General features: G+C 39.4%; 1 protein-coding gene and 1 long non-coding RNA gene across 2 annotated transcripts in view; one reads left to right on the top strand and one right to left on the bottom strand.

Moving 5' to 3' along the window:
- Nucleotides 1-1,362: 1,362 nt before the first annotated feature.
- pigg (phosphatidylinositol glycan anchor biosynthesis class G (EMM blood group)) overlaps nt 1,363-21,835 on the bottom strand; it is an 89,499-nt gene continuing 69,026 nt past the window's right edge. The window contains exons 12-13 of the mRNA XM_008419820.2: nt 14,614-14,777; nt 1,363-2,404 (exon numbers count right to left, since the gene is read on the bottom strand). Coding sequence (XP_008418042.1) covers nt 2,182-2,404; nt 14,614-14,777 — 387 coding nt within the window. The 3' untranslated portion in view covers nt 1,363-2,181. The remainder of the gene's footprint in view (nt 2,405-14,613; nt 14,778-21,835) is intronic.
- LOC108166661 (uncharacterized) lies at nt 2,398-21,829 on the top strand. Its single transcript, XR_001777028.1, has 3 exons — nt 2,398-2,473; nt 11,170-11,291; nt 21,212-21,829. It is a non-coding gene; the product is annotated as an uncharacterized LOC108166661 (long non-coding RNA).

Raw genomic sequence — 21,835 nt, 5'->3', positions numbered from 1 at the left:
CATGACAGAATAAAGACCGGACGGTGAAAAGGTTCAGATTCTGAGTCAGAACTCAGGTTAATTTTGCAAACAAACAGAGAAAAGTAAGAAAGAATAAATGATTAACGTAAAAATAAAACAGAAAATTATCTTTTTTTCCCCCCTCTGGACGTTGACGGTAACTGAGAATACTTGCAAAAGTATTGATACAATTTAAAAATTTTTCCATTTTGTCATGTTAAAGCCTTAAACTTCAAGGATTTAATGAGACAGAACAATACATGCATCTCTATGAAATGGAACGAATATTATATATGCTTTTCCAAAATGTATAACAAAATAAATATCTGAGCAGTTATGAGCAGGGTCAGATTTACGCGGGTGTCTGAACTGGAGAGAGTTTTGGTCCTAATTTTCAAATACATATTGTTTATATTCATAAAAATCCCAAAATTAATACAACTCACCTGATATGGGCCAATGAGTGTTATATGAAGTACAAGGTTCACAAAACATGCATTCATAAAAAAAAAAAATAAATAAAATAAAAATAAATAAATCATTGGTGCCCTCAAAAAATTGGGGCCCTGGGCTAGAGCCCTGTAAGCCGTTTCTAAAGTCTGGTCCAGATGGAGTGCATTGGTATTGAGCCGCCCTTTAACTGTGAAATCCTAAAATAAAATCCAGACTAGAAGAGCAGTCAACAGGGCCATGTTGACTCTGGAGGAGCAGTAGAAATCCTCAGCTCAGGTGGAAGAATCTGGGCGTTAACCACAAGACGTTTACCCTAAAGTTTACCCAACATGTGGCACCCAAAACCTGGTGGCACCCCAGAACGGGTGGCACATGTTGGGTGAATAGTGACCTTGTGGATTATTGGTGTACTCAGATGAGATCAAAATGGTTTTAAAGTTTTAATTGATAGGAAAATTAATGTAATCTCTAACTCACCCTGAATGCACCGCCCTCAGTGTAAAACGTGGATTTGGAAGCATTTTGCTCTTTGGTAAATGCTTTTTCCACACCTTTTTAATTTGTAATCTGAATGAAATTTTTGAAAAAACTAGTTGGTCTATTGCACTTAAAAATGTGGAATTAATTTAACTTGATTAGGACAGTTCACATTAATCAACATTACCATTCATGGTAGTGTAAATTTGCAGGAATTAACCAACAGTCAAGTTTAAATTTTTGTCCTAATACAAGTAAACAGCCCCAACAAAATACACTGAAGTTTGTGGTTCCAACGTGACAAAATGAAAAGCTTAGGAGGAATAAATAGTTTTGGAAAGAAGTGTAACCCTGACAACTGTTTGCTCTCCAAGACCAAGATTAACACCGAAAAAGCTCAACTTATGCAATAATGATAATTAAAAAAAAAAGAAAAGAAAACTGGAGTTTAATCAATTATCTGTGATACATGTTAGAAAAATTTCTACAGAGAAATGACTACAGTGTCTTTAAAACTCCCACTCTGTGCTCCTGTGTTCCTCCCACGCCGCTATTTTCATTAGCGCTGCCTGATTAGAACCGGTTTTAGAGCTCAGAGTAGGCGGACGCAGGCTGGAGCCGTCTGACATCTCGCTCACTCTCACCTCAGCACCTCTGCACCTTTAGGCCCGAGACGGCACACACTCCAAACGCATCCACCGCGGACCCATTTCGGTCCGTCACAGTGGGACATCTGGCTAGATTAATAATCTGTGTTGGGGAGTGAAGGACGCAGCGGGACCCCGAATTTCAACATCCTTTAACTGGAAAACTGTCGCGATCGATGCTGTTACTCTCACCTCTGATCAAGAAGCGTCCGGAGCACCGGGGGAACCGACGGTCTCGACTTCAGAGAGCGCAGTGTTTTGAGACGGGGCGAGTCCAGAGAACGCAGGTCGGCATGGTAACAGGTAAACACACGCAGCTACCCCCAGAAAAGGCAACATCAAAGTTCTCCAACAGCCCGCTTTTATTCTGCACCTCCAAGTCCGGCACATCTCTCAGGGAAACGATTGTTTCTCTTTCCACAAGTTACATCACATTTTTATTCATCCTCAACCATACCCCCCCCACCCATTTTTTAGAAATAGAAAAGTATTTAAATATTACTGAGAGCACATCTATTCACACGGTGTGAGGAGATGAGGAGCGGGAGTCGATTGTACGGCGGCAGTCCGAGGGGGTCTGCGTCCGAACCCGCCTCGCCTCCCACTAGGACTTACTGGAGCCGGGACTTTGCTCCATGGTGATGAAGACGAGACACACTCCCGCGGTCAGCAGCAGGTGCATGGACTCATACAGCAGCTTGGGCGAGAAGACGCTCCAGATGAAGAGGTGGTAGCGCAGGACCGTCACCAGGACGACGTAGGCGGCGGCCGGCACCGACCTCAGCAGGGCCAAGCAGTAGCAGCCATGGCCGACGGCGACCGGGCTCCTGTGGGGGGAGAAGAGGACCAATCAGAGAGGTTGTGGTTTCTGGGCTTCGTTTTCTCTCTTTCTGGAGGTTAGTGGCAGACTTCTGACTTGACTTGTGTTCTCTCTATGCTACTTTCCCTCCTTTACTCCTACTTCCTTCTTGTATTTTAAAACTTTTCAACGCTCTCCCTTTCTTTTTTTTCTTCTTCTTTTATTTATTTTTTAAACAAATCTGTGTCCATTATGTTTGAAATGACCCCAAAGCAATTTCTAATAAAGTTTTATACATATATCATGTGGAGTATCATGGGAAAATATTTGAAACTGAAATTTTGAATTTGAAATGTTTAGGTTTTTTTGTAGAAAATTTCTTAGCTGTTTGGCCAAAATTCCCTCCATCTGCTGGTCCCAATACATCGTAGTTGATCATGTGACTCGTGTGATGCAAGAAACGTTTCCATTGCAGCTTGGCAAAAAGTTGAAAAACCATGTCAAAATCATTCCATCAAAAAAAACACAAAAGTTTTTTTTTCTTAATTCCATTGAGCAAATTTATTTCCGTAATTCCATTTTGCGCAACCAAACGGCCAATGGAAATGCAGCTTCTGATCCCAAACAGAGAGCCAAAGAAACCCCCGACTGACTTCTGAGAAAGAAAATAAAGTCAGTCATTTGTCTTGAATCCAACTGAAAATCCGTGGAAAGAACTAAAACTATCTGAGATGTGGCTGATTGAGCGCCGAGGCGTGCAGAACACATGTAAATCACAGCTTGCCAAGCAGAGTGAGGACGGCACAGTAACAGTTGAATGAGCACATTTTTATTCTGTTTTTTTTCCCCTTGTGTACAGCAGATTAATGATGGTTGGAGGTATTGCTCACCGCTTGATTCATTGTTGGTCAGAGTCAGTGTGGACGTGAACGTATCTGTCCTCCTCCGAGCTCCACTACCTACCGCCTAACCTCAGGAGGCGACACGCAGCTCCTCCTCCCCCTCAGCTGTGATCAGCTGCAACCCTCTGCTAATTTACAATGGTGTTTCGGAGATGAATTTTAGGTACGAACGCACACAGAAAAACTGTGTGCTTGGCTTTACGTCCTGCGCTCCTAATCTCCTGGCTGCGTCTCATCGTCTCCTCCTGCTGGTTTTAAAGTCATTAACTTCCTAATCAGAATTTGCCGGCAATCTGCATTATTGTGGGAAGATAATTGGATCAGACTCTCTCTCTCTCTCTGTGTGTGTGTGTGTGTGAGAGAAAGGTAGAAATATGAGTTTTGCCGTTCACTGTTAACGATCAAACAATCTTTCATGAATTAGATTGAGACGTAAAGCAGCTTAGTGAGTCTTTGCTTTCCATCAAAGTTTTTCATCCTCTGGAAGTTTGTCCTCCAGTCGGCTGCCTTGTTCTCCTCTCTATAGTTTTTGAATTTATTATTATTATTTTTAAATTATGCTCTGTCCGGCAGTGTGGCACTCAGATGTCGCTGCGTTTTCATTCACCATATAGTTGCGCAAATTGGAATTAGAAAAATAAATCTGTTAATGGAAACACAGAAATTTTGAAAACCCAAAACACTCCTGTTTTTCGATAAGAGTTTTACCGCTGAGATAAGGTGGTTTTTCTGCTGGATAAAAATGTGTGTTTTTCACAGAACTGCAGTGAATAAACTTTTTCGCATCACACAAGTTGTGACCAATTATGACGGAATATTAGAATCAATGTAGAGGGACAAAAGAGGAACACATTTCAGCCAAAAACAGGACATTTTCTGAGTTTGAAAAGTTGAAAATCTTCTAGTAAAAATCCAGAAATTATCTAGAAAAAAGGATGTAAAAATGTCTGAATTTGAAAAGTTGAAGATTTGCTTAAAATTGTTTTTTTTTGAGAAGTCAGAAATTTTCTAGAAAAAAAAAAAACATTTGGAAGTCGTTAATTTACAACTTTTCCTAGTTTTTTTTACCTGTATGTTCAGATAAATGTATGAGCTTCATCCAACCAACTAGCCATAAATTTGCACTTAAAAAAATACTGACACAAATCAACTAGCCAGCTAGTAAGGCTACGTTAGCAGTGAGTGTCTGACTGCGACTCAAACGTTTGCCTGACGGAAAAATTCCACGAGAAAAAAAAAAACACACTTGGGAAGCAATAAAACAAAAATATGAGATTAAAAAGTAATTTTAAGACAAAACTTAAGACCTGTGATTAAAGTATTTAAGGCATAAATTCTTAAAAATAAATTTAAGGTATTATAAGGCCTTTATTTTTGATACATTAATTTAAGAAGAAGAATTTAGGAGATTATTTTAATTAAACAATTCCTTTATATTTTTGTAAAAAGTACTTTCATTGGTAGATTATTTCACTTCTAACAAGACATTTTTCCCATGTTAGAATTAAAATGATTTAAAAATGGAACTAGTACTTTTAAAAAAATCAATATTAAGGAATTATTTATTTAAAATAAGCACCTATTTCTAGCTGAAAAGTGACTTGTAAGTCAGTTTTGTCTTATTTGCACAAGAAAAAAATCTTTGATAAGATTTTGTGTTTTCAATTTGGATTGAACCAGGTGAGTCATTTCGCATTATAACACACAGCTTAAATTTCTGAACTTAATTGTTCTTTTTCTATGTGTGGATTACTTTGGTTGTTACCGACACGCTGTGAAAATTTCATCCCAATATTCGCATTAGAACTAGATTTACAATGAAAATGTTGATGTGTTTTAATATTTTTTTTACCTGATCTGATGGAAGAGGTAAAAATGTAACAGAATCAGTCGAGGCTTCCTAAGTTTCAGTCCTGACCGAAATATGGAGACGCGTCTAAAAGTTGGTTCCTCTGGAGAGGGATGCCTAAACGCGCTCCACATCATCAGCCCCAGGAGTTCAGAGTTGTGCCGACTGCCACTGTTCATTTCTATCACAGAGCAAATGCTGACACGGCACACCAATAGCTAAAAGAACAAAAGCATCAAAAGGGAATCTTTTTTATCTAGTTTTAGTCGGGGACTTCAACCATGTAAAACATCTGGACATTTGTAGCTTTTCCCCACCAGTAGATCTTTACAAGCACAGGGGAAACGGTGTGTGTAACAACAGACAGGAGGCCTGCAGTGCCGAGTCCTGCTCTTTTTATGGGTGGGGGGGCTTCTTTGATCACGGCTCCATCCTGAGGGTTCCTCCTCACCAGAACACGGCCTATACAAAGCACAAGCCCTCTCAAAGGAGCAGCACTGCATGACGAGCTGCAGAACACCACTTCTGTTTTAAATGGAGAAGGCAGATACTTAGAGGAACACGAGTGAATCTGTTTGCGAGGACATCAGAGGAGATACCGGCGATTAAACAAACATGGGTGGGGATCGATATCTGGCCCGATCAGGAAGTCGGGAGAACAGAAAGGCCGAGGTGTGTTCTACGGCTACTGCATGAGTAAAAGCAAAGAACAAATCTACTCTAGAAATTCATGGTAAGAATGAATTTCTAGAGTCCACCGGTGTCGTACTCCCGACACTGGTGGAGTCGGGAGTACGTGCGAGGTCATCCGGACCGCGATTAGCTGCAGAAATAGAGACATCCTTCATGACCAGAATATATTCTGATCTCACTGTGGAGCGGGAACAGCTCATGTGGGTCCAGGCTCGGGGAGGCTGGCAGTTCGGCCTCGTCCTTATGTCCGTCCCTGTGTTTACCCAAAGGACAGGGACGGAGCAGAGGTGAAGCTATCAGCCACTAAAACTTATTTCGGATGAAGGCTACGTAAAGCTCCACAGCATCATAAATACATCATGGCGCTGCAGAGGCAGTCATTGGTGCTGCAGAAATGTTGTGGAGCAGAGACTTTATAGGAGCCGTTTGGTTTGGTGAAACCAGCAAACTGGAGAGACTGGAGCTGGACAATGAGACCGAAACAAGGCTGGATTAAAACTGTGTGTGTCTTCTTATCAGTAATTATTCCATGTGGAATAAGCAATCCAGATTTTTCGATTTGATCTGGCAGCAGCTGCGTTTCCAACGCAATTTGTGCGCAATTTTACGTTTTGTAAGTAAATTCGCTTAATGGAATAGCACCAATTTTGACTTTTTGATAAGTTTTGCTGCTAGGATGAGATTTTTGGTCATATAAAAATTTATTTATTTAAAAAAAAAAATTTGCGGTACACAATTCACAGGATCAACAATTGGATATTGCTACTGGCAGAAACCTTAAAGAAGAAATCAGCAGGAAGTAATCGGAGGGTGATGTTTTTAAATGATTTATCGCATAAACATTCATGTGTGATTTTAATTGTGTTTCTTAATGGAAACGTCACAGTAGTGAAACTCTGTTTTTTTTAATGAGAAACTTTTGTGCACATTTGTAATAGAGACAAAGCTAATGACAATAACACTCCCATCCACAGGGTGGCAGAAAACACAGATTCAACAACAAAACAAAAAAACTAGTTTCAAAGAAACCTAGTGAGGAGAGAAATATTGTTTTCCTAACAAAAACTGAATCAACATTCTCTTCTTCTGTGTAAACATATCAGCACATTATCGCCCCCTAGGAGGCTGTAGTGAAAACGGCATGTGTGATTGCAATGCTTTGTTAGCAGCGCTAAAAATAGAATGAAAAGGAGATTTTCCATGAGGCTGAAGGTATGTCAGCCCTTAAAACATAAAGAAACTGCTTGTGTTCCACACATCACAACAATCTGATGAGATCTCCATAACTAAACCAAGGAGTCGAGTTGACAGACACAAGAAAATGTCCAAAAACCTCCCAAAACCCTGGGGACAAATGTGCCATGGCATATTAAACCCCAGACTTAAACTTTTTTTTGACAGGCTAAAACTTATAACACCCATCAGTTCTGGTGCTGAAATGCCAGGTGGCTGTTAGGACACTGAATTATTTTCTTTAAAATCTGACAGGAAACCTTGAAGTCTTTAGAAGAGAACATTTGGCTTTTCTCACAGAGAAATCTGAGGAACTTCAGTCAGACGAGGTCCAATAAAGAGCTCACTGTTATCAGATTAACATGTGGGACGCAACAGACCAATATAAAGATGGCTAATGGCTGAATTTAAATCAAATGGTGCTTTAACCAAGTATTTATGTAAGGAAACATCTTAATTTCTTTTATTGCCAATTTTTACTTGAAATTACAAGAATGATCCAATATATCGATACCAAGTTGGTATCAGTATTTTTGTATCATAGTTTCCCAACTTGGCCTTAATTTTCTTTTGTCTTGATTTGTTCACAAATGACATTTTGCACACAAACCATGTTGATGTTATTAAAACATTTATTAAATAGCTATAAACTTTGTCCAAATTATGTTGTAGGTTTGAACAAAAATAATTCAAATGATGATCCACTCTGCAAAAACACAAAATCTTACCAAGTACTTTTGCTCTAGTTTCTAGTGCAAATACGTTAGCACACTTGAAATAAGTCAAAACTAACTTACAAGTAACTTCTCAGCAAGAATTAKGAGATTTTTTTAAGTGAATAATTCCTGTAATATTGATAACACAGTACCAGTTCCACTGGCAGATTGTTTCACTTCTAACATATTAAAAATATCTTGTAAGTTAAATAATAATGGAATAATGGAACTAGAACTGCTTTGTCAATATTACAGGAATTGTTCACTTAAAACAAGCTCCTAATTCTTGCTGAAAAACTACTTGTCTTATTTCAAGTGTACAAAAATGTTTGAACTAAAAACTTAAAGAAAAAAATGACTTGATAAGACTGTGCTTTTTCAGTGTACTAAGGCACCCAAAGGTAAGAAGTTTAATGATATATCCAACTTTGTTAAAAAGTATCAGTATCTGTATCGGCGATACGGTCCCTGTATTTACTTGGTATCGGTATTGAAACAGGCGGTATCTAACACCTCTAGTGATTAGTCGATTATCGCCACACCCTGAGCCCAACTGGTCAGTCTTTGCTGAAGGTTTTGATTCAATTTTTTCCAATTGTTCATTTTTTTCAATCTTGAATCCAGTTGCATGTTTGTGCCAATCTGATGCTGATTGGTGAGACACACACACTGCACTGATGAGTCATCATAACAGCAGGAGGTAAAATAACCTGTGGACCGGCGCAGAGTAAACAGCCTCTGCATTAGTGTGTTTGGGGGAGCAGAAGAAGAGGCCTGCGGACGCTGCACTGCCTCTCCCCTCTGTTATCAAGGAGGCGGTGGTGGAAATTGTCTCCCGTTTTTAAGTAACTCATGGGAAAAAAAAAAAAAACGATGCAGAGCGAGCGTCGTAAAGAAGGCCCATTAGCAACTGTGTATTCTCAGGAGTCTGAAGCAAACTGTCCTCACAGCACTCCAGTATTGATGGGAGTTTTTACCCTGCTGGAAGCTGAAGTGCACCTCCTCCCCACTTCCCACCTCCTCCATTACCACCTGGAACAGGAAGTGCTCTGCTGCTGACAGGAAGGCTGCTTTAAATCTGCACAAACAAATGACACAGCAGGTGCTGGAGAAGGTGCACTGCTAAAATACAAAATCTTACCAAGTGTTTTTGGTCTAGTTTCTAGTGCAGGTATGTTAGTGCACTTAAAAAATTAAAAAATAACTTATAGGTAACTTTTCAGCAAGATGTGAGTGTTTTAAGTCAATAATTCCTTAATTTTCACAAAAAAAGTGTTAGTTCCAGTGGCAGATTATTTTACTGATATTTAATCTACCCAGTGGAACTAGTACTACTACAAAAACAACAACAACAATAAAATAACATGAAAAATGCTGAGCATCTTGTGAAGTCATACTTTAGTGTAAGTTTTAGAGATAATACTCAACATAAACACTCTCAATAAATCAGCATCAAACTCTCATAACTTTGAACCAGTCACACAAACAGCTGTGTCCATTTCGAAGGAAGATTTCTAAAAGCTCTTTTCTCATTACAACTAGGCCTGTCGCGATAAGCTATAAATCAATTAATCGCACAATAACTTAAACCTATCGACCTCATTTTAATTATCGGCTTTATCATCTCTTCCTGCCTTTTTTCCTTCTCTTGATGACACTGAATGAAAAAAGGCTCAGCTCCGGTGCTCTTCACTGACCCTCCCTTCCTCATTTCCTTACACTAAGGCTTAGTGTAATGTCCAGCGCACACTACACGGGTTGTCGGCCGACTGTCGGCCCATTTTCGAAACCTGAGAGACCACACATTAGCCGACAGAAATCCTAGGAATAACGGTTCGATCGGGTTCGTCTTGCCATGTGGTGTCCAGCCACCTGGGCACAAAATAATGGCTACAAGTCCAGTTAACTAMTTTTAAAATCAGGCATTAAWCAATGCTTTACTAGAATCTACCTGTGATGCATGTGGCTAGAGTCAGCGTAAAGTCCTGACTGAATGAAAATTATTATAACCTATTTATGTCACATTAACGAAGAACAGCTGAAAACTTACAAGGTTTATCAACTGCGGTAGCAATTTGGCTTCAACTCTTGTCATTTCTATATTCTTTACGTTGTGGCAGCTGTTTGGGATTCCCCTCCGTAATTTCCMCTCAGAAAGCACGGAGGAGAATCGCTTTCTGATTGGCTACCTGTCACATTCAACAGGCTGCGTTAAGCTCCCAGTCGGGGAAAACCCCTGATTTAGATCGGAGCGGCCACGACGATCTGCTGTAACCCACCATACACTAACAGGATGATCGGTTACGAAATCACCAGTGAGAATCTTAGATCAGCCAACGATCTAAGATTGTCATAAGGAGAAAATAGGGGCAAAAATCGTCTAGTATGAATTATTGCATTAGGTAGTCGGATGTGTCCATCTTCTTTATTTAAATCTAGTGATTACTGAAGGGCACATACAGACTTCATAATCTGCACTCTTTTGGTTGAATGCAATATTTATTTCCACTTTGGCTTTATGTTTAGTTTTCACTCAAGTAAGTTTTTTTGTTAATGGAGACTGAGAATCCATTTTATTTTTGGTTGTTTTATTTAGTTTATCAGTTACAGTGTTATGTGTTCTTTTGAAAATAAAGTGTATCTATGGCAGGAAATCGCATGCATCATTAGTCATTTCCATTAAATCAGTGTCAAAAGGTCTTGAAACAATATTATAGTTTATCGCAACAATTTTTTAGACAATCGTCCAGCAAAATTTGTTATCGTGACAGGCCTAATTACAACTACTTTTTTCTAGCAATTTAAATGTTCTTTTTGTCTGGTAAAATTGCATCTTTATTCTGCTAATATTGCGACTGTAACCCCATATTCAAGCAGAAAGTTTTGCAATCTGGCCTTAATACTCTGACACACACAGAAGGCATGACTTATTTTCAAAAAGTTACTTTTTGAAAATATTTTCCATTTCTTCTTTTTTAGAAAAGAAAGCAGGTGGGGAAAAAAAAGAAAAATTGGATCTGGTAGGAAAAAAAAGAAAAATTGGATCTCAATTAAAATCTCAATTTTAATTGAGATTAAAATTGGATCTCAATTAAAATCTCAATTTTAATTGAGATTAAAATTGGATCAATTTTAATCTCAATTAAAATTGAGATTTAAATTTTTAATATCACCCAGTACAAAAAAAACCTACAACTAAAAAACTGAAAACATAACACTGAATATTTCTAATCTAATCCAATCTTAATGCAGAGGCTGGAATTAGATATCAATTGATCAGATGTCCTGCTACGATCAATACATCAAAAACAATGACATCGTATCAATTCCTACGTAGATGTCATAATCGATGAGTTCAGCCATCAATTCAGGTTGGATTATTATCGATTCTTTTCGTCAGGTGACTCTTTTCCCAGCTGTGATGTCCGCTGACCCCCGCCCCCCACGCCCGACCCGGCGAGTCCGGTTCTGGAGAACCAAAACTACCGGAGTCCACCGAGCCGCAGCTGAAAGTTTCCTCTGGTGAGTCACTCCAAAAACTCCTCCTAAGTCATGAATGTTTTATAATCTCTTTGAGCTGGTTTCAGTCTCATCGTTTTCTTTTTTACCAACTCACTGAACAAGATGCACGACAAATATCGGCAGTTTCCACCTTTACAAAACAACTTAAATGCCCTAAGAAGCGCTGAAAAGACTAACTCAATGGGAAACCGATGAATAATAGATACGGTGAGTAAAGCCCACTCACTGTGGATCTGCCACTGGCTTTTTAAGGAGTATTTTTAACAAACAAAACTTGAATGAAACGGTTAAATATTTCCTTTTCTCGCTTGGGTTTCTGTCAGAACATGAAGTTTTTCACAGAATAAAGCGACAATTTGTTTAAATAATGACGCAGCTTGAAGGAAACCAGCAGAGTGGCCGCTGATCCAGTACTTCCACCTTCCCTCCTTTATGGTCAATCTGCTGATGCTGCAGAGTGAATCCTTAATGAACTCGGACTATTTTTTGTTTCATTCGTCACAATACCTCTGAGTGCATAATGCAGCCGGGGCCGCTGCAGGGGAGCGCTGCGTTGTGAGTAATAAGGGATAATAAGGAGTGACGCTCGCTTTTTTTGCCCGTTGCTGTAATCCGGCGTGTAACGTATTAAAGCTGGATTTAATGTGACGTGCACCGGGAGAGGCAACACGGGGAAACTTCCTGCAGTCGGGTTGTGGAGGCAGCCGCGTTCGGGGATGGCTCGCTAAACGAAACCGATGAAAGCACAGAAAACGATCAGACACCAGCGGTCTCCTTCACCGCCTCCCAGAATCTGATCTACACCAGAAAGGAAATGCCTTTGGTTCCAGAGCTTCTACGGTTTCCTTTCAGACATCCAACAATTTTCAGGTCACAACTCCGAAATTTTACTTCAAACTCCATTGAGTGACGCAGTTTGGGTTGATGTTACTGGAAAGAACGTACTTATCTTCAATGTGCGCGAGATGCTCTCTCATCCAATTGAAAGAGGTGGCAGGGCAGTCCACCAGCAGCCAAGTGTTTTTGTATTAAAAAATATTAAAAGTTAAAAAAATTTAGAGCACTAGTCGGCATCATAATTTAGAAATAATAGTATGCGAGGCCAACAGGGAGGTACAAAACAGCGTGATTGGTGCGTGCCGCCACACACGCGGCTCATTGAGTCATCCAATAAATAAAATAAACATCACTTAGCCTGGTGGGGGAGCAAGTAAAGCCTGGTGGCCCGCCAGGCTTACAATACACAGCACAGAATATACCTTCATGAATCTATACTGGGCAGAATTTATGCTAAAAAATTACCCTACATGTGATGAGAGCTGAACAGATTAATCTTGATGAATCGATTAATCGTCAACCACTGGAGTTTAAATTAAAATAAATGACTGAAACAAACAACATATTCAGAGCAGCGGTTAAGCTAAAACTGATACATAAGTTTAAGACGACACTCTGGAGGAAATGATAACTAAACAGCTGGATAAACAAAAGGAAGAATAAAAGGATGAAAAACTCAAAAAGATAGACATATAAATGAGTAAATAGACGGACAGACTGACGGACAGAACCTGTGGGTCCAGCTCACCTTGCACCAACAACACCGGCACTGAAACGCTTTGTTGATCAGACCAGAAGTCTGGAGCCTCTCGTTTCTGCTCCTGGCATTTTAAAGACTGCCTGACTCATTTCACACCCGGAGCATCTTTGTCTCTATTTTTGCTTCATTTTAGTTTTGGCGTTCGGCATCAGAACAGCTGTTAGGACCGATACAAGCCTCATCACTCAGCACTGTGCATGGGGGCCTCATGCTGCGGGAGAGCCCTGGTTATTGGCTGCGTTCGCAAACACGCACGCACACACACACACGCACACACACACACACACACTTACTTAGTTACTGGCCTCTCTCCAGATGAGGTGCCACGCTGTGCAAAGTTAACTTTTGCTATTTTGTGATATAAAAATCATATATTCCAGAAAATCTTTGTAAGTTACCTCAAAGTAAAAATTCAAATTGAGGCTATCAGGAAAATCTCAAGTGTGAAGGCAGTTCAGTGCGTTTCAACTGGAATGAATGTGTTTTTCCTCATTCAGTCAATAACATTTAAATAATCGGAGCTCCTCCTCTCCACCCATCATCCTCCACCACCTCCACATACAACTTAGCAGCTTGTAGTCCGTTCAGAGGAGACACCAGAGTACAGGCAGGTGTTTTTTATTGTTTTCTCCAGCTGTGCGAAGCATAAAGCACCATTAAGTGGCGGCACGCTGCTTTTCGGTTGGGTGAGCGAAGGCTACTAAACTTCTTATGCTCACAAATACAAACTGTAGCAGTTTGGAAATATTTTGGTAGCAAAAAAAAAAAAAAGCAACAACACAGAGTTACAAATAAAGTGTGCAGCTGTAGCCTCTTAATTCAGGTAACAGAAAAAAGAAGAGAGTGCCCTGAAGGAGGAAGAGATGGAATACACAAAAGGAGAGCTTGAACAGCTCAGTCGACTAGTCGTTCTAGTATTATGGGGATTTAAAGTTGGACAAAAACAAAGCATTGTGCACAGCAAACGGTGTTGAGCGCATGTCGGGGAATACCGCCAATCTGTTTTACAACCTGAACCAGAACCAGTGGAACCCACTACGGACACGCTGCAGCAGAAAAAACTGGTTTATCTGTTGAGTTGTCAACATAACGCGCTAAATCTTAAATGTATGTGTGATATATAAAAGAAAAAGAGACGCAGTACTAATTGTCAACACAACAAAAACTAGATAAGGTCAGGAAAAAGTTTTAGTAAAATAAAATGGAGAGGGAAGTAGGTCTGATACGCTAGCTTGACTTTGACAACCATAGCATGTAGATGAGCTGCAGAATTTGGCATTTCGGTTCAAGTTGACTCTGACAGATCATAGCCAGAATGGATGTTTACATATATAAACTTTACGTGAAAAGTTTAGAAAGATTAAATTATCTTCTGAGCTAATATAACCCAGATTCAGATAGAACTTCAACCGAAATTAAGAAGAAAATAAAGAGAGAGAAAGTCTTCCACAACTGAAACTTAGTTCATTAATTTTCTAACACATATTGGAAGCAAAGTAACAGGGACTTTTAGCCTTATAGTTTCACATCAAAATAAATAACCAACCTGAATTCAACAAACTTTAATTTCCTTCTTTTTTTAAAAATAAGATTTAGTTGCAGATGCAGCCGAGTTTTATGTGAAAAGTTTATATGTTTTTCCCTCTATCCATGAAAATCCTGGGGCTCCAGCGCCAAACACTTAAAAATCTCTGCCATGTATCGACTTTGTAAAGTGACTCTTACCTTTCTCTCTCTGAGCTCAGGTAGCAGACAAGGTGACAGGCCCAGAGCAGGGGACCCGCGTAAGTGCTGAGAGCTGTTAAAAAGATGGCAGGCGCTTCGATGTAGCTTTCCAGACCGACAAAGCCCACAGAAATGTCGACGGTGCCAATGTTGTTGGAGTTGCCCTGCGGGTGCACAAAGCAAACCTTTTAGAGCCCTGATGAGAGCGCAGAAATGACTGCGTACAGACAAAAACAAGTGCACACGATGATCGGTGGCTGGAAGCACTTAAAGAACCGACTCCTTTCGCTTTTTAATTATCACTCCGAGACGCTGCCGACTTCCAGGCGAGCCAGTTGTTTTTGCGTCCCTGACCGAATCAGCAGACGCTGGGCTGGAGGTTAAACCATTCAGGACAAATTGGAAATGTTCTCTTTTATATTTTCCAACAACAAAAAAAGGAGCAATCTTGACAAAAACATTTACGAATTCTACATAGTAGAGAGCAAATTAGACACAAAAGTCTCAAAAACTTGAAAGAATGAAGAAAAAAAAAAAAGAGATTTGTCATTTACAACTACATTTCTCTAAAGCAAAAACAGCATTTTTTTTTTTGCTTTAGAAACACAGGTGACCTTCTATGCTTCCTTGAACAGGTTAGGATAGGTCAATTGGTTATATAAGACATGTTCATCACATATTTCTGAGATAATTCTCATTATCTCAGAATCATTCTGAGATAATGAGATTTCAGTTCTGTCCATCAAAAGAGCTGCTTTACGGCATCTGGTCACTTTTAAGTCCAAGTCAGCTGCTGCTGGCCACGCCCCCCAACTCAACATTTACACCCACATCTGAAAACGGCTGCAAAGAGATGCGCGATTGGACGACCGCACATCTTTGAAAAGCAGAAGTAGAGCCTCCTGCAAAACCAACGAACGCAGCAAGTTGTTTCTGAATGATACGTCAACAACAACAAGTGTCAACAAGTGTTTTGTTGTTGACGTATCTTTTCCAGCGGCCGTTGTACAGTGGTTAAAAAAGCTGACCACTGGCTCTTTTAACCGTTGCTAGGTAAAAAAAAAAAAAAAAGTTCTTGTAACAATAATGCCTCGGACTGTTTTTGAAGCAGTAGAAATCCAAATGCAAGTAAACAAATGCGCAAAATGTGAATTTTGCATAATAGCTCCCCTTTACCATCAGTTCAACAAATGTTCACATCTTCTTGCTCCATCTTGCGCACATTTACAGCTCTGTTGAAAACATTACAATTAAATCCACATAAGCCAAAACAAAAACAAACAGTTTTCCATACACACTGCCTTTTTATTTTGATTTCAGTTTATAGTAAACGATAACTGCATTCATGAGCCGGTTGTGCTTCTGTCAGGCACGTTTGCTTGTCCCGTTTCCTGCTCTCCAACAGGCCAAACCTGTGAAGATCTGAACGTGACACTCTCTCTCTCTCTGAATGTGGCGGCGATCTGCCGGGCAGCGCCTCGCAAACTAACAATTCCTTCTCCATCTGCGCGCACGTCTGTGATCAGGGAGGGAGAAGACGCAAACAGCTGGCTCCGCTCTAAACAAACAGTAGCTGCGAGTGAGCAGGTTGGAGGCTGCATATAGATGCTTGTCTTCTTGCTTTCTTGTTGGAAGTCCCACTGTTTTGCTTTCAATGTCATTTTTTTTTCTCACAAATGGCAAATGTTTATTGCTTTTGAAAATGTAGAAGAGCAAGATGCTTCAGAGGGGAAAAAACACCTCAAATGGAGGATGTGAGCCAGCAGGGCTGGCTGATGCATCTGTTTGATGGAGTCTGAACCAGAGAGGAAGAAAAAGTGGGAAAAAATGCAAATCTCTGCCTTTATTGCTACTTTCCGCATCATCTGGTTTTCAGATGATGGATCCCAAGATGAAGTTTCACATTAGCTTTAACATTTTGTCAAAGTGGGGCTACAAATCTATATCTGTTTTATGCTGATTTTATTATACAGAACACAGATTAAAATCCTGTTTTTTAAAGTCACCTAGACAGAGTACATGAAGCCCACCACAGCAGAGAAAGGATGATGCTGTGGAGAGGTGAAAGTCGAGTTAGGTTGTAAAGAAATCTGCTTTTGAACATTTCTTTTTTTGGTCTGTTATAAACAGAAAGAGTAAAAGACGAACGGAAACCGGCAGACCACTTAAACTGATACACAGCGGAGGGAGAGCCGTGCTTTTCTTTTCTTCACCAGGGACGTGGAAGTTTCTGATGTTAGATGGGAATATAGATGAAGCTAAACAGCTAAATATACAACCACGTATTGAGAATCTGCCACAAAACTTTGGGTATAATCTAACTTGTTTGGCTGGAGAGTCCTGTTTGTTTGGGACGGTGTGAATGGACCAGAAAATGGTCCGCCTAAAATCCCAGGTCTCGGTTCGGTTGAAGTGAACTCTGGAGCGGATGCAAAACGCCAAGAGAGCGCTCCACAAGCAGGAGGCAAAGCCACAGCAGAGGGCATTCTGGGTAAATACAACCAAAACAAACAGTCTTACAGATGCTAAAATCTGCATTTGTTTACATTTCGTAATAGTTTGAAAACACTTGTTGGTGTGTAACACTGGATTTGTAACCCATGTCAGCATCTTTTTGTGTAACTTTGGATAGTTGTACCTGTGAAACATGATTTGTAATCCATAAAAAGAAAATTTGTGCGTAACTCCGGGTTCTTGTAAATATGTGGTCATATGTTTTATATGTCTGGAAGTTTGATGCTCTGTCGTTCTCATGTTTCTCTGTTACCGGAAGCAATTTAGGAGAAGGTTTGAATTTGTAATTATCAGATTTCTGAGGTTGAAGTTAAAAAATCTGCATGGAGGAATTTAATGTTTATAGAAATTGTGTGTGTGTGTGTGTGTGCTTTTATTTTGTATTCGTAATTTCTTAACATTTTGTATATGCATTTGACCAGATACAACTATTCAAAGTTACACACAAAGAGGCTTTCACGGATTACAAATCCAGCATTACACGCGCACAGGTATTTTGAGACTATTTTCACTCCATATTTCCTTGACTTCTTCTTGGTGCAGCGCCACCACGGGCGAGGAGGTAAAATGTTTTTTCATCGGTCTGGTTGGTTTGACTAATTGGAAAGTTCACGATAGCAGCTGAAAATGTAAAATTTTTCCATTTTTGTCCCCAGTCAACTGCAGCCTACCGGATTGTCAGGTTAGATTTTCATTAAGCTTTATGTAAAACAAAGCAAAGGAATAATAAGCCTGTTCTTCCACCTACACTTTTTTCAGTCTACAATTTGTGTTCTTTCCATTGGCAGGAATTTTAAAATTACTTATCTATTTCTGTACTAGTTTTGTCTTGTGTTTTTTCAGCATTGAGTGTTTCTCTTTTCTGGGATAAAATGTCTAAATTCTGAGACAAAATGTCAAAATTCTGAGACAAAATGTCAATTCTGAGACAAAATGTCACAATTCTAAGGAAGATGCTTAAATTCTGATGATACAGACAGGATTCTTCTGGTGCTCTCAGTGTAATCTGACTGACCTTGAGCCATTTTCTAAAGAACGCCAAGCAGACATGCAGCTGTAATTGAATCCAAACAGGTTTCAACAAAATAATAACTCATTAATAATATGTTCGAAACAACATATCCTTTTACTTCCAGGTTATATTTATACACCACTTTGTCACAACGGGCTGCATAAATACCACTTTGTGTAATCTCATCACTCTTTTGTTTCTGGGAATGAAGTTAACCTGGAATTTTTCTCATGATGCTCTGGCGTCTTTTAAAGCAAACGGATATTGACGAAACATTGTTAACATGTTAGAAACATTTAAAGAAAGATTCATTTGGAGTCCAGCGATCACCAATTAAGTTCTAATCAGATTTGTGATGACATTTTTGTTTCTACATAATCAGATTTTTCTGCCTGACGACATCTTTTGTATCATCCCAGTCTAAATTTCACACGTTGCTCCTTAACGAACCCGTTAGGGTTGTGTCCTCTGGAGAACATTTTTTCCCCACAGCTCTATAATTACAAGCCTGGACACAGAAGTGGGAAATTGTCTGGCGATGAAGTAATCTTGAGCCCATCACGGCCTTAACGACCGGCGAGAGGACGAGGGTCACTGAACTGTTCGCAACGTGCGAGTTCCTCCTCCTCCGAACAGCCGCGAAGCAAATACCTGCTGTGAGCCGAGCTGAAATGAAGAAGTCCTATCTGCATCGGGAAGCATCGCCTGGAAACAAGCTTCCCCCCGCTGGACTTTCTATCAGAGCGACGGAGTTCATTTGAGAACAGAGCGGTGCTCCTCAAACACTGTCTGGCTTTTTATTACAGGCGGTAGCTTTCCTGAAAGTCTGCAGAGTCTGCTAGATTATTAAGTTAGACGTCTCTGAAAATCAGACGAAAACACTCGACCGCCTGATCAACCTGTTGCACAAGGAGGCGAGGAGTCCTGATGCACAGCTGCGTCAGTAGAAACTGATTCAATCTGCTACAGGCTTCCTGAGAAAACCTTTAATCAGCCGGCAGAAGACATTAATCGGACTGCAGCGTAACGCAACCAGGAGTCACCGGGAATGTATATGACTGAGTTTGGATTTGTCCACATGATTGGACTGGATTATATATTTCTGCATATCAGCTTGACTTGTCTTCTAAAGCAACTTGGAATGACATTTGTTTTAATTGGGGTCATAAAACTAAACTATATTAAAATGGATGCTATTGAAAATATTTTGCAAAAAAAGAAATGGAAAACTTTTAAATGTGTTTTCCAGGCACATAGTGGCTTTTTATAGCATAATCAAGTAACTGTGTTAACTTCAGTTGTTAAAAAAATACTATATCAAATATGACTTGAAACTTATTTTACTTCCTAATTTAACACCTTGAAATTGGGCCTCTGTCTCTTTAAGAAACTCCCGCTCGTTCTCAAACAAACAGAGAAAACTGCAAACCAGCTGAAACACTGAGTTCCTTTAAATCAGGGCTTGTTTAGAGTTGTAGAGTTGATGAATAACAACTGGAACATGATTAATTTGAGTCTGTTTTCCAACTTTTCATCACTTTCCTTTAGTTGTTTTCGTTACTTTTTTTGCCTTTTTATATTTTCATTGCATAAAGCATTTTGAATTTCTAAGTAGAAATTGCAGATAAACTGGCCTTGTTTCTAAAAAAAAAATCCCAAAGACTACGCATAATTAGGTCGGTTCAATTTGACCTTAGAGAACAGAGCAGCTTCACTAAAACGTTTGCTCATGTTACATAGAATCAAATCATAATTACATTTTTCTACCTTCAGCAGCTCTTTAATTACATTGTTACACTTAAAGTGGATGAATAATAAAAAGTGAGTTAATCATATTTTGTTCAGTAATCCCAACAAAGGCACCTTGAGAGAAAAGTCTTTGCCTAAGTGTATCATCATACATATAAACTATAAATGTTGAAAGAAAGAAAGTAGGTACTGGTGTTCAATATAACCTTTTAAAACCTTTTAGCCCTTGTGTTGGAAACTAAAAGAGAATTTGGGGTCAATAAAAACAGGAACGATTTCCACAAATGGAAGATGAAGACAGGATATAGCGAGCACTTTTGGAGCAAAGTAAAGGAGGATGGATCTGTCCTCACCCACTGCAATCAATCTCTCCCTCAGAAAAAAACCTTAGCCCCGGGACTGTAAAAAAAAATAAAAAATCAGCAGCTTGGATTTAAGGGAAGGAAAAAGAAACGTACTGACCATCAGAGGAAGAGAGTTGGTTAGAAGTGGAGGACAAATTACGATGTCTGTCTGATAGCTGCTAGCATTTTAGTTCATTCGAACTGATGAATGAACTGTAGAGAGATAGTCTGTCAGTTCTTCCAGCTACTGAACTCAGCTGATCCGACTTCCTCATCCTGACCGGACAAATCTGAATTCATCACAATGTCTCATAGCAAGCAGATTTCTTAAGATGTTAATGACACGAAATGTTCACCAGGTGTTGGCAACAACCCATAAAATATACATAGGAAGAAAAAAGAAACAAATAAGTTCAGAAATGAAGTTATGTGTAAAAATGTTAAATGATACACACAGAAAGGGATGTGAGAGAAGGCATGGAAAGCCAAGATATCAGATTAAATATATCAGTGATTTCAGCTGATGTCACTGAATTTGCCACTTGTTGGTGCAAATGAATATCAGCTGGTTCAGTCTAAACCAATGATGACCTACGCTGCTAAAACATTAAATATCACCGAATGTTTTTGTCCAATTTTGTAGTACAAGTATGCTAGTGCACTTGAAATAAGACAAAACTTACAAGGAAATTTTCAGCAAGAAATAGGAGCTTGTTTTAAGTTAATATTGCTATTAAAAAGTATTGGTTCTACTACCAGATTATTTCACTTCCAACAAGGCAATTTTCATGTTTTTTTGTGAAATCTGTCAGAGGAACTGGTTCTTTTTTTAATCAATATTAATAAGTTATTGACCAAAAATAAGTTCTACATACTTGCTAAAAAGTGACTTATTAGTTTTCTTTTATTCCATGTGCACTAAACTATTTACACTAGAAACCAGAGTAATAATACTTTGTGATATTTTGTGTCTTTGCAGTGTATGAGAAGATGTCATTACCCAGGTGTCACACAAGGTACGTCGCATAATGAGTAACAGCGAAGAACTGTCTCAAGACCTTCACACCGCACAACAATCTGATGGTATTGGTTACAGAAGGATTTCTAAACTTCTGAACATGTTGAGAAAGTAATCTGGAAGCGTAAAGAACATCATTAGATCGTGGAATGGCCGCGACCAGACGCAAGATTTCTGACAGAGGACTGAAAAGAGTTATCAGGAGAGTTGACCAACAACCCAGGACCACATGTGGAGACTTTCAGAAAGACCTGAATCATCATGAACAACTGTGTCAAAGAAACCAATAAGCAGTGAACTGAACTGCCATGGCCTGTACTCGAAACCAAAAATTCCACTTCGGAAGAAAAAGCATGTTGAAGCCTGTTTAAAGTTCGCTGGACAACATTTGGAGAAAATTACTGGGAGAAAACAGTCTGGTCATATGAGAGCAGAATGGAACTATTTGGATGCCGTAACACATTTCATCATCGTGTTCGGAGGATGAAACGCCAAAAACACCACAGAGACAGTGAAGTTTGGAGATGGGAACAAACACAGTTGTAAAAGAAAAAGTTGTAAAAATTACGAAGGTTTGTAGTTTAC

This window comes from Poecilia reticulata, linkage group LG10 (assembly GCF_000633615.1).
Source record: "Poecilia reticulata strain Guanapo linkage group LG10, Guppy_female_1.0+MT, whole genome shotgun sequence".
In the NCBI taxonomy this organism is placed as follows: Eukaryota; Metazoa; Chordata; class Actinopteri; order Cyprinodontiformes; family Poeciliidae; genus Poecilia; species Poecilia reticulata.
Note: the sequence above shows the minus strand (reverse complement) of the source record. Positions and strands in the feature narration are given on the sequence as shown.